Source organism: Struthio camelus, chromosome 2, assembly GCF_040807025.1.
Source record: "Struthio camelus isolate bStrCam1 chromosome 2, bStrCam1.hap1, whole genome shotgun sequence".
Taxonomy (NCBI): domain Eukaryota; kingdom Metazoa; phylum Chordata; class Aves; order Struthioniformes; family Struthionidae; genus Struthio; species Struthio camelus.
Genome location: NC_090943.1, coordinates 130730281 through 130745141, shown reverse-complemented (window position 1 = coordinate 130745141; position 14861 = coordinate 130730281). Strand labels below are relative to the sequence as shown.

The following is a 14861-nucleotide window of genomic DNA, read 5'->3' as shown; positions in this document are numbered from 1 at the left end:
AATAAAGGAATGTTCGTCATAACTTGATCCATTTATCTAACAAACTCTCTCTTCATGGAAGCATTAAATGCCTCCTAAAACAAACACAACACCACACAGCAAGAACCTCCACCCTCTAAAATCAGACAAACAAGTTTTCAAAGAAGGTTCAATGCACACTAAATCTCAGATATGTACACTGTAAAAGCACAGACAGGAGTTAATAGTGCTACAGAAAATCAACTCTATGACATACACTCTCCCTTCTAATTTTCAAGTGCTAAAGCTATGTCTCAGAAAGGTTTTTATTCCTTATAAGAGATTTCTAACCAACATAGACAATAAGACTCTGCAACATTTCCAGTCAGTTCAGTTTTGTTTTAATGATATGGGGCAATTCTTAGAACAAATGTTGTGGCTAATAACTACAAAAAATAAAGGGTTTTTTTTTTTGGTGTGGTTTTAGAAATCCAATTTGAACTGTAAATTTGAATCAAGGTAACATAGTGAGAAGCTACGATATCTATACTAAGTTTTTACTTCAATTTTGCAATACTTCTTGGAAAAAGTGATGTTGGTAGAACAGTATATATCACCAAGTTTACAAAAACTGCAAGGAAATAATACATTGCAACAGTGATCCTCATTAAGTGAAGTTATTTCATCACAATAAATGCTTAAAAAAGTGTCAATGTTATTTAAAAAGTGTTGCACCCCCCACCCCAAGTATTTGAAGACAGATAAACCCTTCTCAGTCAAAATGACTTTTAAAAAAAGTTTCACAAAACAATAGCAATAATCAAAAAACATGAATTGTATTTTCTTTAATCTGTAACATCTCTAGTGCTGAAGGGCTTTCCATGTAAAAAGCAGATTCTTTGGGGACATTAGTCAATTAACTTAATAAAACCCAGTTTTACGAAGATTTTTCCTTCCTGCTACGAGGCGAGTCTGCTCCATTTGAGGTCACTGTTCCATTTATTCCATTTTCTAGGGAAAAAAAAAAAAAAAAGAAAATGCATTTTTCAAATAGAATGAGATGCTTTATATTTTTTTACTTTTAAGTAGGTCCTAAGCAAATAGGATATGTATTCTTCGTCAAATCCTATCATTATCTTTATAATGCGATAGTATAACGAAGAAGTTTTTAAAGAGTGCAAGGTTTAAAGTTTACTAAGAAAACGCAAACGACATGATGGGACACTTTCCATTTCAGGAAACTGTTCAGTTTCCTGACAGGGCCAGACCTACACTGAAAAACAAGATCAACTATAATCTTTTAGACAGACATTCTCTTAAAAAGTAACATATTCAACCTATAGATAAGACAGTCATTTGAAATTTTGGAGCTACATAGTATACTTTTAACTCCCAAGTATAGTTCTTTGTTTTGCTCACATGTTTCTCACTTCAGTTCTTGCTAAAATTGCACTCCTTCACTTACCTTTACTAACTTTTCATATATTTATGACAGATTCTTTTTACACACATACACACTTCCACATAGGTAAGTATTTCACTTTATATTCTGGGAAAAGTATTTATGTAGATAAGATGGACAGAAGTAAAATAGCACTTAGATTTGGGAGGAGCACTCCAAATCCCAAACATGGGAAAGAGGTCAAGCACAAAACTGGGCACCCATCTAAGAACACAAAGCAAGATCCTTTTACCAGCTGCATGTCGCCATTTCTATATTCACGTTTAGGGCACCTTAAAGGTCTCAAGAGCTTTAATCAGCACAAATACCATAGAGACTCTTTGACAGCAAAAGTCTGCCCTAAAACAATGACCCACAATCTGTGGGTTCATAATGCACACAACTTATAGTAAAAGGGAGCAACACAATACCACTATGAACTAAGGTATCCCAGATCTGAAGACCAGACATCCACAGGCAGCTCTAACGCTTGCTGCTTAAGTCTTTGCTCAAAAGACTTAAAATACAACTGCTTATCAACCTCTCTCTACCACTACACACAAATGCTACCATTTACGCCAACAAGCAACAAAATAAGTAATGAAAGTAGCAGATACACATATGACAAAGAGACCAGTCAAAAGCCCAATTACTCCCACAAGAACGTTCAGAAACTATCCAACTTTATTGGCTTACCATCGATAAGCAAGACCCAAGCCAGCTAACTGAAATCTTACCGCCTTAAACAGTTAGGTCAAAACAAGTGAAACAAAGAAAATAACAAACAAGAACCAGCACGTGTCCAGGTACCAAAGCCACCGCACCATGTGGATTTTTCCTAACATGTCATCCACTGTGCTGAACGCAAGATAAACAACACACTTTATTGGCCTCTGGTATCCCAAATCCAGTCAGTCACAAAAGATAAAGGCTATTTTAACAGTTTCATTGCATGTATTACTCTTGCAGAAACTCTGGCTCTCTGCCTTCTGTGCAAGTGTTCCAAACAGTGCCAGACAATCTGTACAGTAGAAAAATCTAAGATGGCATTTATCTTTGCGATTTTAAAAGTGTTTTCCCTTGCATTTAAAGTATTAAGCGTAAAACTCCCCAGAGAGTCTTTAAGACAGACATATTTCAATTACTTTGTGAATTAATCCACAATTCAAATTAAGTGCCTTATCACTCCATTTAAGTTAGGCAAATAACAGCAAATTCACCAAAAGACATGAATAAATAGTTTAAGAGATTTAAAAGCTACTATACTTTTGACTCTGATTTAAATGCAATTTAAGTTTCTGTTTTAAGAATAACTGAAGATCTAATCCCACAAAAATGTAGCTAGATATAATGAATATGAAGCTCTGACTCAGTAAAACACTTACATAGGAAAATAACCTCACTCAATTAAAAACAGAAGTCCAACTGAAATTTTTAGTGTTCTTAACTTCTAAAAATCAGACTGCCACCTTCTGCCTTACACGTTAGCTTCAGGGGAAGGGAAAAAAAAAGTTTTGGTTAGCTAAAAACAATCAAAAGGGAATCTAGAGATAGCTCTAAAGTACATGATTTTAAGAATGAGAAAAGCTTGAAAACAAATCACTTAATGATCTGTGATTATAAATCTCAGTTCTCAGTGCAAACCCTATCTTTGCTTTCTTTACACACTCAAGTTCAGTGTATCAGAAACTGGAACATGTTGGCAATAAGCGATTAGTAGCACAGGATCGTGTTGTAATAAGCTCTGAAATGACTCAAGCAGGAATCACTCAGTTTCAAAAAAACATGGAAATTACTCAAGCTAGCAACAACTACATGGACGTTTAACTGTTGATACAATAGAGCACAGAGCACATCTTTTTCCTTAGAGGAAAAAGTATTTTGCTCATCTTTTATGTGCCTTCCATAAAAAAAGGCGTAACATTATCAAAAGACCAAAGCTGGAGCCGTTAATTCCTTTCCAAAAATTTGCGTGCAGGTTGACAGTAGTGAGCAGTTATTAATACCCCTTAAAAGAAGCATCACAACTCTATTTTAAGTAAAGACAGTCCAATAAAAGTAAACTTGCTTATTTGCTGGATCATCAAACCTTCCTCACTCTAAAGACCCCAGAGCCTAGCTAGTAGCACTGAAAAAACATACTTGAAATTCATCGTAAGAAAAATTTGAGATGACTGATTATGAAATTCGAACAAAAAAAATGCCTGTTCCCTTTTTACATCACGATCATGATTTGTGCAGTTATATTTTACTGTAGCAATAAAATAAAATTAGACATAATAAGTCTCATGTTAACCTTAGAAAAAGTAATTACTTCCTTCAGTCAATGAGAAGAGAAAGTCAAACAATTAATTTATACGCAAATTAATTTTTTGTTAATCCTTTTTGTTAAAAAAAATCAGTACTGCTTCCGTAATTGAGCCAGCTCTCTTGAGATTGAAACATACATATATTTTTTTAAACAATTACATAAAAATAGGCTTTTCTTTACCTTAAGCTATTTTTGAGAAGTCAAGGCAACAGAAAACCTGTAAATGTGGAAATACAAACCTCTCTCTTTTCTGGAGGTCTTTCCTTTAGCTGTTACAAACTTCTTTTTCACTGACTGAGGCTGAGAAGAAGAGTGTTCTCTCCACCTCCGAAGCTGGAAATTAATAAACTTCCACATCATGAATGCTTGAGCCATACAGATGGAGGCCAGCACACTGATTCTAGAAACAAAACACAGTTAAAGATTTATCAGTAAGTTTATCTAGTTACCCAAACAGGATAGAAAAGAACCATCTTGCCTCACACAGCTTTTCATATACCAGAAACTGCTTTTTAACTCAGGTTCCTCAAACACGTGAAAATGATTCCTCTGAGAGGACATGAATCCATGAAGTTCAGAAAAACTAATTTTTTTTCCTCCCACTACTGACATCCATTTTCTCATTTTTGATTCAGAGATGCAACAGTTAGCGCACATATAACAATTGGTCTTAGCACACCAGAATAAAACTGGAGATGCAGTGACAATAAAGACTTTACACTTCCATTAAAACTGAGAAGCACTAGATTTATTTCTTGCTTCCTCCTTCTCAGAGCTCAAGGTAGCAGGTGGTTACAGCTTGAGATAGGGTAAAATAAAGTCTTGCAGTTCCAAGTATTAATTCTACAGAATAATGCTGACACTGGGAATGTTTCTACAACTTCATTCTCTGGATTTAATTCATTAAAAAGACTGAGCAGTCTGCATCATATGACAGCAATAGGAGCTGTAATAAAAGCAGGGAAAAAGGTGAGAACTGTCAGCCAGAATCAATGACGCTCTGGGCATAACACCCTGACCTATACAGATACACTGACATTTTTAAGGTTTCTTTGCAAAGTTGCAGTTACAGCTAGAATTCAATTGACTTAATTCTTAAACAGTTGAAAGGAATTTCTATAATTGGATAATCCTCTTAGTTCCGGTTCTTCCAGCAAAAACGAGTAACCAGTTATAAATACCTAAACTGCAGACTGTGAATTCTACACACTATTGATCTAATGAGTTGTATGAGAACTCCTAACAATTCAGTACTACCAGCATTAATAGTGCACAGTTCCTAATGCCTATTTAATACAGGTTTACAGCTTGTGCTTAAAAACACATTCCAAGTTTAGTGTACCTAACAGCCAGGATATTAAAGTTTCCAGTACTGAAATTCAGCTGCTGATCTTCTGCTCTCGCCAATCCAAAACCAAAAGTGAGGACAGAAAGAATCAAGGTGAGAAGTCTTCCCAAAACAAAAAGAACTGCCCACAGTGAAAACCTACAAAGAAAAACACCATCAACTAAATCAATTATCTGGATTAGCTCACAACACAAATATAAACTCACAATACAAACATTTAATTTTTACTCTTTTTTACTGTGTGAATTCAAGAAAGTTTTAAGAACTAAACCAAATTCATTATTTGGCACCCATCCTACAGTAATCTTGTATTTCTAACATTCGTAGAAGGCAAAGACCAGGAAAGCCCTTGCCTCACAATCTTTCTCTACGAGCCAGAAGTATGTTCTAAAAATGAATTTCAGCTGAACTCAGATGAATGTGCCTTCCGTTACTGTTGGAATACAAACGTGTTTTTAGTTTCTACAGAACTGACTGCAATCTATGTTGTTGCTTCTTCTACACTGAGAACTACACCTCAAAGTGTTTTGTTTTTTTTTTTTTTACCATAAGAAGTGCAAAATTTTATTTCAGTTTTGTAAACTACATATATTTACTTGAATAGCTGAATAAGGTTTAAAAAGTGCAGATGTTTTATAGATATAAATACAAGATTAATTTGGAGAGCTCTGGCTTCTAAGCAAACACTACGTGAACTTGCTTTTAATTTTGGCTTCTAGTTAATTAAATACACAAGCCTTGTGAGACAGAAATTACAAGAATTAAAAGATAATAACTACTTACCCTTTCTGATATCTTTCATCACTGAAGTAGAAAAGTCGGGATATGTGGAACAGAAATTCAACAAAGTAATGTAATACCAGAAGAACCAGTCCAAGATGGGTCAGACTATCAAAACAGGTAAAACAAACAGTCAAACATTTTGTTAGATGGTTAAGAGTAAAGCTAAAAAAAAAAAAGTTTAGAGTTGACTTACTTTAGAAGATAGGCTCCAGCAATATGGAAGAGATAAAGTCCAATGTAGATAATTTGGCGAAATATATCCTCCTATTAAAGAGGAAAAAATTAATTACACATGATACACAATGTTTCCTATTTCCTAGACTTGGAAATTCTTTTTGCCTACTCAGCTACCATAACGTAGCTAATTACTCAGCCCAAATCTTCTAATTCCACACCAGGCTTATTGCTTATTTACCAATAACACTTTTTATCTTAGACGTACACTATTCTGAGGAAATACAGACATCAAAATGATACTTTTTAAAAGGGCATAATTCTTTCTCAGATACGACCTCTGGGAATTTGTACAAGCTTTTACAATACTCGACTAGTATGTATGTATTACTGTATCCTCAGTTAATTTTCTACAGTTCTACAAGTTTGCTGCACATCAGATTCCGTCAAATTGCTAGAGAAATAAAATAACAGAATCTATGAATCAAAATGAAAAGACTTGCAAGTGCTGACATCTATTTTAAAAATACAGAGTCATCCAAGATGCTGGCATACTCCTGCTGGCAAATATAAAGAACAATGTTATTAAGCACAGATGCCAGACTACGTGGTTGCACTTCAAGGTAGGTTTTAGTCAGCTGCATTTGATTGCACTTCATAAAAAACTAAATAGGGAAGAGACATGAATTAAATATGGATATACAGCACTCCAAAAGCAGAAGGTTCCACTTGTGAACAGAATAATACTCAGAGTACACTTGGCCACTATAATAACTGTGGCCTTGAAATGGTATATAGAGCATATTCAAAAGTGCTCAAGAGACTCCTACTTTCTGGAAAGATTCCCTAAACTTCAGATATGGGGCTTCAGATTTGTCTTGGCTATATGTATTAAAAACAATAAGAATAGTAATAAAGTTTAAGAAGTTCACCTTGTAGGATATATACTAAGCTAAAAAATACCATCTCAAAGTCAATAAAAGCACAGAATCACACACTCGACAAAACACCTAGCAACAGACACGCACAGAAAACAGATGGAGAATGACCTACTCTAAACGATCTGAAAGAAAGTAAGAAACAAGCCCTATCACACAAATTACAGAGTCTGTCTGTTCAGAGCCTCAATTTGTCTAACTACTATTAGGATAACCTTTTTGCATTTTATCTTCAGAACTGAGGTTACACTTAAATAGCCCTTGCTGCTCTGCTCAGAGAAACTATTAAAGACCTATTGAGGTAACACAGGTGGAGGTGCACACTACCATACATAAAGCCGAGATAAGAACGCTTTTTACTTGTTTATGCCGGCAATGCAGACAAACAGACCTGAGCGAAACAAGGCAGCTTCTTGAAAATAAGAAATAAGGTAGAAGAGCCAAGATGGGAGAGATTAAATTTTGATCAAAGAAATATTAACTATGAACTTACAAAAATAAGTGAGCTATTATTACTCCCAAAATGTTTTCCATAAGATATAGGCAAAAATTCCAAGTAGCAGCCCAGTAAAACACTACCATTCAGTACAGAGCACTTCTACCATTTGTGACATCTGAAAGTTATGCTGAAGAAAAAGCACTTGTGTATCAAGTCAAATTCCAGAGACGTCACTAGCAGAATCTGGGAGCATCAGAGCTGTCTGTATTTTTAGATTCAGCATGTCTGCAAAACAACAGTGTTTGAGCTGATTCTGATCAGCACATAAACAAAACATCTCAGTATTATTATCTCAAGTCTGCTATAGGCTCTTGAACAACAAGGATCCATGACTACTTAACACTTATACTTTCTTGAATAAAGCAGAACTCTGACAGCAGAGACCGAGTCTCGTCACAGAGCAACAAGAGAAGAGTTTAAGAAGGAAATTTCACATGCAAAATGAACCTCAGAAAAGAACATGCAAAGATACAGTTAGGTCAGTCAAGGAAGGCTAAAGACTTGCTAGAAAAGTCTACAGCAAACTCAACAGTAACAAAACATTGAGAACCCCAACAGGAAAATCTCTCTGGAATGAACGTGCTGTTGAAAAAAATCAGTGTATTAACCCCCCCCCCTCAATACACAACCAATCAGAACTTCTGCTGAGGATAAGGGTTTTTACAACAAATTCTGAAGAGTTTAATATGCCTTGGAGTTAGGCAATTATTCACTGTCTATATGCTGTATCACCCATGCATCATCCATGAAACAGTACTGTACTTCAACGAGATTATTCCGACTCTTAATTACAAGAAAAAAAAAGTTTGAAATAAATCTCATATTCAGTTGTCCAAGGGAAAATCCAAACGCTCTTACAGTAAATCAGAAATACTAGTAAGTTTTATTTACACAACAGATATGTAGGCATTTTACTGCAATTAGGAATAATGATTTAACTGAAAACAAAAAGCCTTTCTTCTGCATAGATATCTGAGCACCCAAAAATCCTTCAAGAACAACGTAAGTACATAATTTAAGAGCAAGCTAGGAAATCTCAGGTCACGTATTGCTCTGAAGGTCCAAGAGAAATAAACCGTTTTGGCTGCTGGAGTTGAATTGTTTGCAGTTTTTTCAGTTTACATTTTGAACTTACTTTTTTGGTTTTCTGGAAGTACAGTTCCGGAAAAGCGTGAAACCAGTATGCCAACTGTGAGATGTAGAAAAACTTCATTTGAAACCTGTACAGTAAAGCGAGAATTGAAAAATATTACCTTTTATAAATGAATTCAAAATTCTTCAGAAACTTTCTAGTAAACATTTTATTACTATCTCTAAAGAAGGAATAATACAGATCTTCACTGCCAGCCAACACTGTTCTCAAAAGTAAGATTTCTAAAAAATAAAGTATTCAAGAGAAATAAATATAACTTGTAAAATTTTTCATCTTTAAACAATGGCCTACAGAAAGCAGACTTTTAAAGATAAAAATTGATGGAGAACCAATCTCCATTAATATAAACAAAAACATATCAGTGACTAGTTTCACAGACTACTTAGTCTATGCAGATTGCACATGATATACCCTAGGTTTAAAATGTCGTACCCTCCCCTGCCAGCAATCCTTTAAAGAAGCAGCCTTACGGAATCAGAGTGTGCGGGTAGTCCCTCCACAAAGAGGTAGGATCTGATATATAGTTCTCCTGAAAAAGAAAAATAAAAAAGTTAAAAAAAAAAAAACACACAATGTTTTTACTTCCTAGTCATAAATAATGAACGTATACAACACACACACACACAGAAGTAAAAGCTGCAGACCAAGCTTTATTCTATTTACAAAGGAACAGATGAGTTGGCTTAAAAAAGACCCAAACAAAACACATGCTCATTCAAGAAAGGAGTGTCCTTATGAGACGGAGGTTATTTCAGCATCAGTACAGATGTAAGTTCTCCCTTGTAAACTGTCAACGAGCTTAGAGTATAGCTAAGAGGAGGAAAGTTTTTCAGAAAAAAAGTCATTATGATAAATAAAAAACCACATTCTTCCCTTTTTTGAAATTCAAACTTCCATCAACAGTGGAAAATGAAGTCTGAGTTAAAAAATAAGATACTACAAGGGTAAAAAAAAAAGTTATCAGCTTACAGTGAATTAGGTACTCCTCAACACGTACCTATGCATGTGGGGACATGAGATGGCTTACCCCTTTCTCACTGAGAGCAGGAAGTCTGGGGGTAAGTTACACCATGGGGTAACCTCACACACATACAGCCACTAGAGAAGGGTGCGTAATTTGAAAGTTCAGTCACCTCAGCCTATAGCAACCTGCCCATGCATTCAGTCCCTAGGCTAACAAAACTCTGCGCATGATGTTTTTTTTTTAAACTTTTTTTTTTTATGATACTGAACCAACACAGAACGACTACAGAGAATGAAGTACCATAACAGAAAAAAAGTTTGAAAGTCATGTTTTACTTTATTAATAATTTGTTTGAATGGGAAACCCAATTAGATCAAGCTAAACAACAGTAATATCACCAGATTTTCACTCAGCTATGATGAATTAAACAGAATTTTGCAACTTGTCTCTAATTTAATACTAAAAAATAGCTGAAAAAACGAGTAAGCCATCATCATAAAGTGCAACTTGTTAAAACATTATGCTGTAAACATAAGAAAGAGTATACTTACAGAGACAAGAATACTTGTGCCCCAAACACAGGAGAAAAGGTAGAACGCGCTAAGTTGCCCAGATTCATTGAACTTGCTATGCTTTGTTTTTGAAAAGTGCATTTTCCTGTTAATTTTCTAAAATGAAAGTCCAGTGTTATTTATATGCTTTAGCATTTAACAGTTAAAAGTTCTAATGCAGTTAAAAATTAAAGTGTCAATGCAATTGTTTTAACTGCTAAGTTTAAATGCAAAAGTTTACTTCTAGCAATCATAAAATCTAATTAAAACCCGACAATCATCTTAATGAAAGAAATTAATATTTCATACTTACATCCAGTACATACTCCTGAATAATAGCATGTATGATTATTGCTACAAGCATGTAAAAGAAAATTGTAGCCAAATCCTTGATGCCATAATGATAGAGAGAGATTGTTTCTGCAGATTGTTCTTCTAAAAGAAAAACAGATCTAACTGTTGGGTGCTGATACAGTTTAACCACTAACAAGTTTATTTCTCAAAGTGAAATCTTTCAGACAGAAGTTACCTGTTCTGCTGACAACAAACTGAAGTCAAATTAAACTAGCACCACGAGCTACGTCACTGGACAAAGCTTACTGTAATCTCCTTCATCACATCACAAACTCAGCTAGTTTCTGGGAAGATGTTTTACAAAAACAAAAACTTAACTGCACTTTGGCAGCTTGTCCAAGTGCATTGAAATGAGAATATAAAATGATGTTACTAATGTAACCCCTCTCCCCCCTTTGACTAGTAAAGATGGTCACTTGCAAAAACAAAACAAGAATTAAGGTGAACTTATATAGCAGTCAGACAGCGTTTTAGTTCTAATGATGAATCTAGCAGAACAGAAACATTTTCATTAAACTGATTTTGTTAAAACAGAGTTTTACTAGAAATAGTTTAAAGTGAGATCCTTGAAAACTACTTAAAATCTATTCAAACAAAGTAATTCATCTGACCCCCAATTCAGAAAATACAGCTAAACTGCATGACTAAACTCCTGCAAGACACATACCTGTGGCAGGAATGGTAACATTATACTGAAGTGTAACAAAAATGACAGCTGCTTTTGCTGTAATCTGAAAGAGAAAAACAATAATGTTGTAAAATTTCACTGAAATAAACTATATTAGACCGAAAATATTTGCCCTTTTTCTTAGTACCCTTCCCCAGCCTGTTTTTCCCTCCTCCCCCCCCCCAAAAAAACCTTCCATTATCATGTCACTCATCTGACCTTCTAAAGGTAGAACAGACTGCATAATCTCTATAGGTTTGTTTAGAGAATATCCATTCTCCTGCATGAAATACCCCCCAAAATTCTGTTTACAGATAGTCTTTACCACAACATTAAAATGATAGCATACTTTGAAATTCTTTCTTCAATGCACACTGTATTAATATATTAAACAGAAGGTACAATAGCCTGTAATACTTAGACCATGATGTACACAGTTGTGGCTCAGAGTAAACTTCATCGAAAATTATGTTTTAATTTGACAAATTCTGAAGGTCAACATGATACGCAAACCTACGGGCGATGTGGGAAACGTCAATAGGTAAGAAGAAAAAAAAACGAAAGAACAGAGAACCTTTTTGGCCTAGCTGCATACCAACTCGAACAACTTAGCAACATTTTGACCCTGCACACCCCTTGGCAAAAAGTGTAAAACAAAGGAAATGAAATTTAGCAGTAGCAGTGTTACTCCTTTATGATGGATAGTAAGAAAAAGCAGAATGAATAAAAGAAAGGGGAGGAAAAAAGGTTTTTCTCAAGGCTTTTTTGGGAGAGGGGCATGAAACTATAAAAACCCAATAAATAAGCAGCAGCACAAGTTTCTATCTCTCGCTAAGTATCAATTAATTTTCAAGTTTAAGACAGCGTTGGTGAATCCCAGTGACTATCACAAATCAACATGTCTTGTCAGAGAGAATAAAAACCCCAAGATTTCTGACATTTATGATCTGATCTGTTTCTCATTGCTATATAAATATAGCATCCTTGCTGCATTCATAGAATTGACAAGAAATATACTCTGGAATCTTGAAAGGATAATTTGGATATCTGAAGATCATTTCTTGTAGATAATAACAAATGCAGGCAGTAACCTAGAAATTAGGTTCTACTTTCCCCCCGGCCAGTGCTTTGTAAACAAGCCCCAGATTTCTCCATCTCTGATTTCCCTGAACACACAGTGTTCACTCCATGTAACTTCAGGGAATCCAGCTAGTTTGCCTGAATTACTTAGGCTGCCTGGGGCATCCTATACAGTCAAGGGAGCCTTCGGAAAACAAACCAAAGCACTTAGTTGATTCTAAGTTGCCCTCTGAAGGCTCTGTAAACCATGCACAAAGTCCTAACTCGGTCCATACTTCAGGCAGTATAAATACCTTGTCAACATTAAGTGCAGCGGATAATTTCTCAGTCCTATATCAAAGCATTTCAAAAATCAAAACAATCTGTAAAGCCAGAGCATATTTGTACCACCAAAGACATAGGCCACTTCTACCGCAACAGATTTTATGTATGGGTAAAACCCCTCCCAAAACTTCAGTATTACCAGATTTAGTAAGTACAGTAAGACATAAGTAAATAAAATACAAAGCCTTAAGTTCATGAGGCCTCATACTCCAGAAAACCACCAAAAGGCTGTCTTAGTGATTTCTGATAATAAAAAGAAATACAATAATTTTCTTAAGTCTGTCCTGCTTTTTATTTTCTGTGTGTATATTTCAACTATTGTTAAAACAAGGCAAAAAGCCTCCACTGGCCTCTACTACTGAGCAGTATCAAAACCGGAATAAAATTGCTCTGAAAAACATCCATAACTGTTTTATCAAACAGCTAGAATACTGACAAGCCTACAGGTAATGACAGCCTGCCAGAAACACTCGGGCAGCAAAAACGGGAGCGTCTTACCTTGACAGGACACCACTAAGAGCGTTTGGGACAACACACATGTAACTACCTTTCAAGTTCCCTCAATAAGTAACGGAGAAGAGTCAAAAAGGGACGCCTGAATACTTCAGCAGCCAAGTTCAGCTTTTTATTTATTTATTTATTTTCCCTTCCAGTTTACCACATCCCCCCCACCCCGGCGGGTCCAGCGCCGACGCCTCCTTCAGAGGTGGGTGAGAAACGCGTGAGGGAGGCGAGTCGCAACGCCAAAAGCGACTTTCACCACCGGCGAGCGCCGTGAGGCGCCGCGCCGCCTCCCTGAGGCGCCGGCTCGGCGGCGGCGGTGGCGGGGCGGGGTAGAGGGGCCGCCGCGCGCACGCGCTGCGCCGCGCCTCGCCCCCCCTCCCCGCCGCCGCCGCCGCCGCCTTCGCTCCTAGGTGCGCGCGCGCGCTCGCGGGAAGGGGTCGGGGGGGGGCTTTGTGTACACGTCACCGTTTGTTTCCCTTCCCCGCGAGGAGGGCGGCGCGGCGTGCCGCCGCAAGGCCTCACGGGACTTGTAGTGCCGCGGGGGGGGGGCGCCCAGCTGGGCAGCGCACACAAAGAGCAGGGATCGTCTTTCGCGGCAGGGCCTCGCCTCCCCCCTTCCCCGCGGCGCTCGCCCAGGTCCGAGCGCGGCCGCGCACTCCTCCCCCTCCTCGCCGGCCGCCGCCGCCGCGCTCCGACTGCCACGTAACCCCGCCGCCGGCAGGAACTGCCCGCCGCTTGCCGGGGCAGGAAGCGCTCCTCCGTTCCCCCCCCAGCGCCGGCCCCACGCTGCGGGCAGGCGGCGAGCTCGGCCGCGGCCTCGCCTGGCGCGCTGCGGCGGGGCGGGAGGGCCGGACGCCCGTTGACCGCCGCGGCCGAGCTGCCGCCGGGCAGAGCGGGGCAAAGAGGGCGTTCCCGGAGGGGCCGGGCCGGGGGCACGGCGGAGAAACCACGGGGAAGCGGCCCCACGTCCGCGCGGGGCCAGGCCCGGCGCCCCGCACGCCTGGCTGAAGGGGGCATACAAGCAGGCGGTTCCCTCCTCCCCACCGGGGCGAGAGGCTCGGCGGCCTCACAGCCCGCGGAGGGCGTGGGCCAGCGGGCAGGTGCGCCCGCAGGGCCACACCCGCGCACACCCACCCGGGCGCAGAGGAGGGGCCGGAGCACTCCCCTGCCCGCCCGCCCCAGGCACAGCCGCAGCCCGGGCGGTGCCGCGGAGGGGGTAGGGGGGGAAGGCGGCCCCCCGCGGCCGGCACGCGGTTCCCCCCCCCCAGGCGCCTCACCTCGAACATGAGCCCCAGCAGGAAGATCATGGCCACGCAGGACACGATGTCCGCGTGGTTCTGCACGATGAACTCGTGGCTCAGCACGGGCGGGTTCTTGTTGCTCTTCTTGCGGATCGCCATGGCGGGCAGCGAGCTGGGCGCCGCCGCTCCCCCGCTGCCAGCACAGCTCCTCTCGCCGCGGCCAGGAAGAGGCGGAGGGGGAGGAGACGGCCGCCGAGCACAGGAATGGCCGCCGCCGCCCCGCCCCGCTCCGCCCGCCCGCCCGCGGCACCAGCGCCGGCTTCCTCTCCCGCCCGGCCGCAGAGAGCAGCCCCCTCGGCGGGCCGCCGCCGCCCAGCGGCGCCCCCTGCCGCCCGCCCGCCCGCCCGCCCGCCCCCGCGGCGCCAGGAGGGGCGGGGCCCAACCGGTCCCGGCCGTTCAAACCGACCAATGGTGGCGCGCCTCGCTGCGCGCCCCCCCTCCCCCCCCCCCGGCCTGACCGCTCCGAGCGCGCGCTGCCTCCTTCCGCCTGCCCCTCTGCCGGCGGGTCTCC

At 40.1% G+C, this 14861-nt stretch overlaps 1 protein-coding gene across 1 annotated transcript; it reads right to left on the bottom strand.

Moving 5' to 3' along the window:
- Positions 1–343: 343 nt before the first annotated feature.
- TRAM1 (translocation associated membrane protein 1) lies at positions 344–14631 on the bottom strand. The gene is made up of 11 exons (XM_068932535.1): positions 14327–14631; positions 11142–11205; positions 10434–10555; positions 10121–10237; positions 9076–9134; positions 8588–8672; positions 6035–6105; positions 5842–5946; positions 5053–5196; positions 3950–4110; positions 344–969 (listed from the first exon to the last, which is right to left on the bottom strand). Exons 1-11 carry the CDS (start codon positions 14447–14449, stop codon positions 896–898), a joined length of 1125 nt encoding a protein of 374 aa, XP_068788636.1. The 5' UTR covers positions 14450–14631; the 3' UTR covers positions 344–895.
- Positions 14632–14861: the final 230 nt, after the last annotated feature.

Coding starts and splice junctions, on each gene's coding strand:
- TRAM1 (XM_068932535.1), bottom strand. CDS start 14,449: ATGGCGATCCGCAAGAAGAGCAACAAGAACCCGCCCGTGCTGAGCCAC. Junction 5,197..5,841: donor GATGAAAGATATCAGAAAGG/GTAAGTAGTTAT, acceptor TTTTCTTTGTAG/GTTTTCACTGTGGGCAGTTC. Junction 970..3,949: donor GACCTCCAGAAAAGAGAGAG/GTTTGTATTTCC, acceptor TTTTTTCCCTAG/AAAATGGAATAAATGGAACA.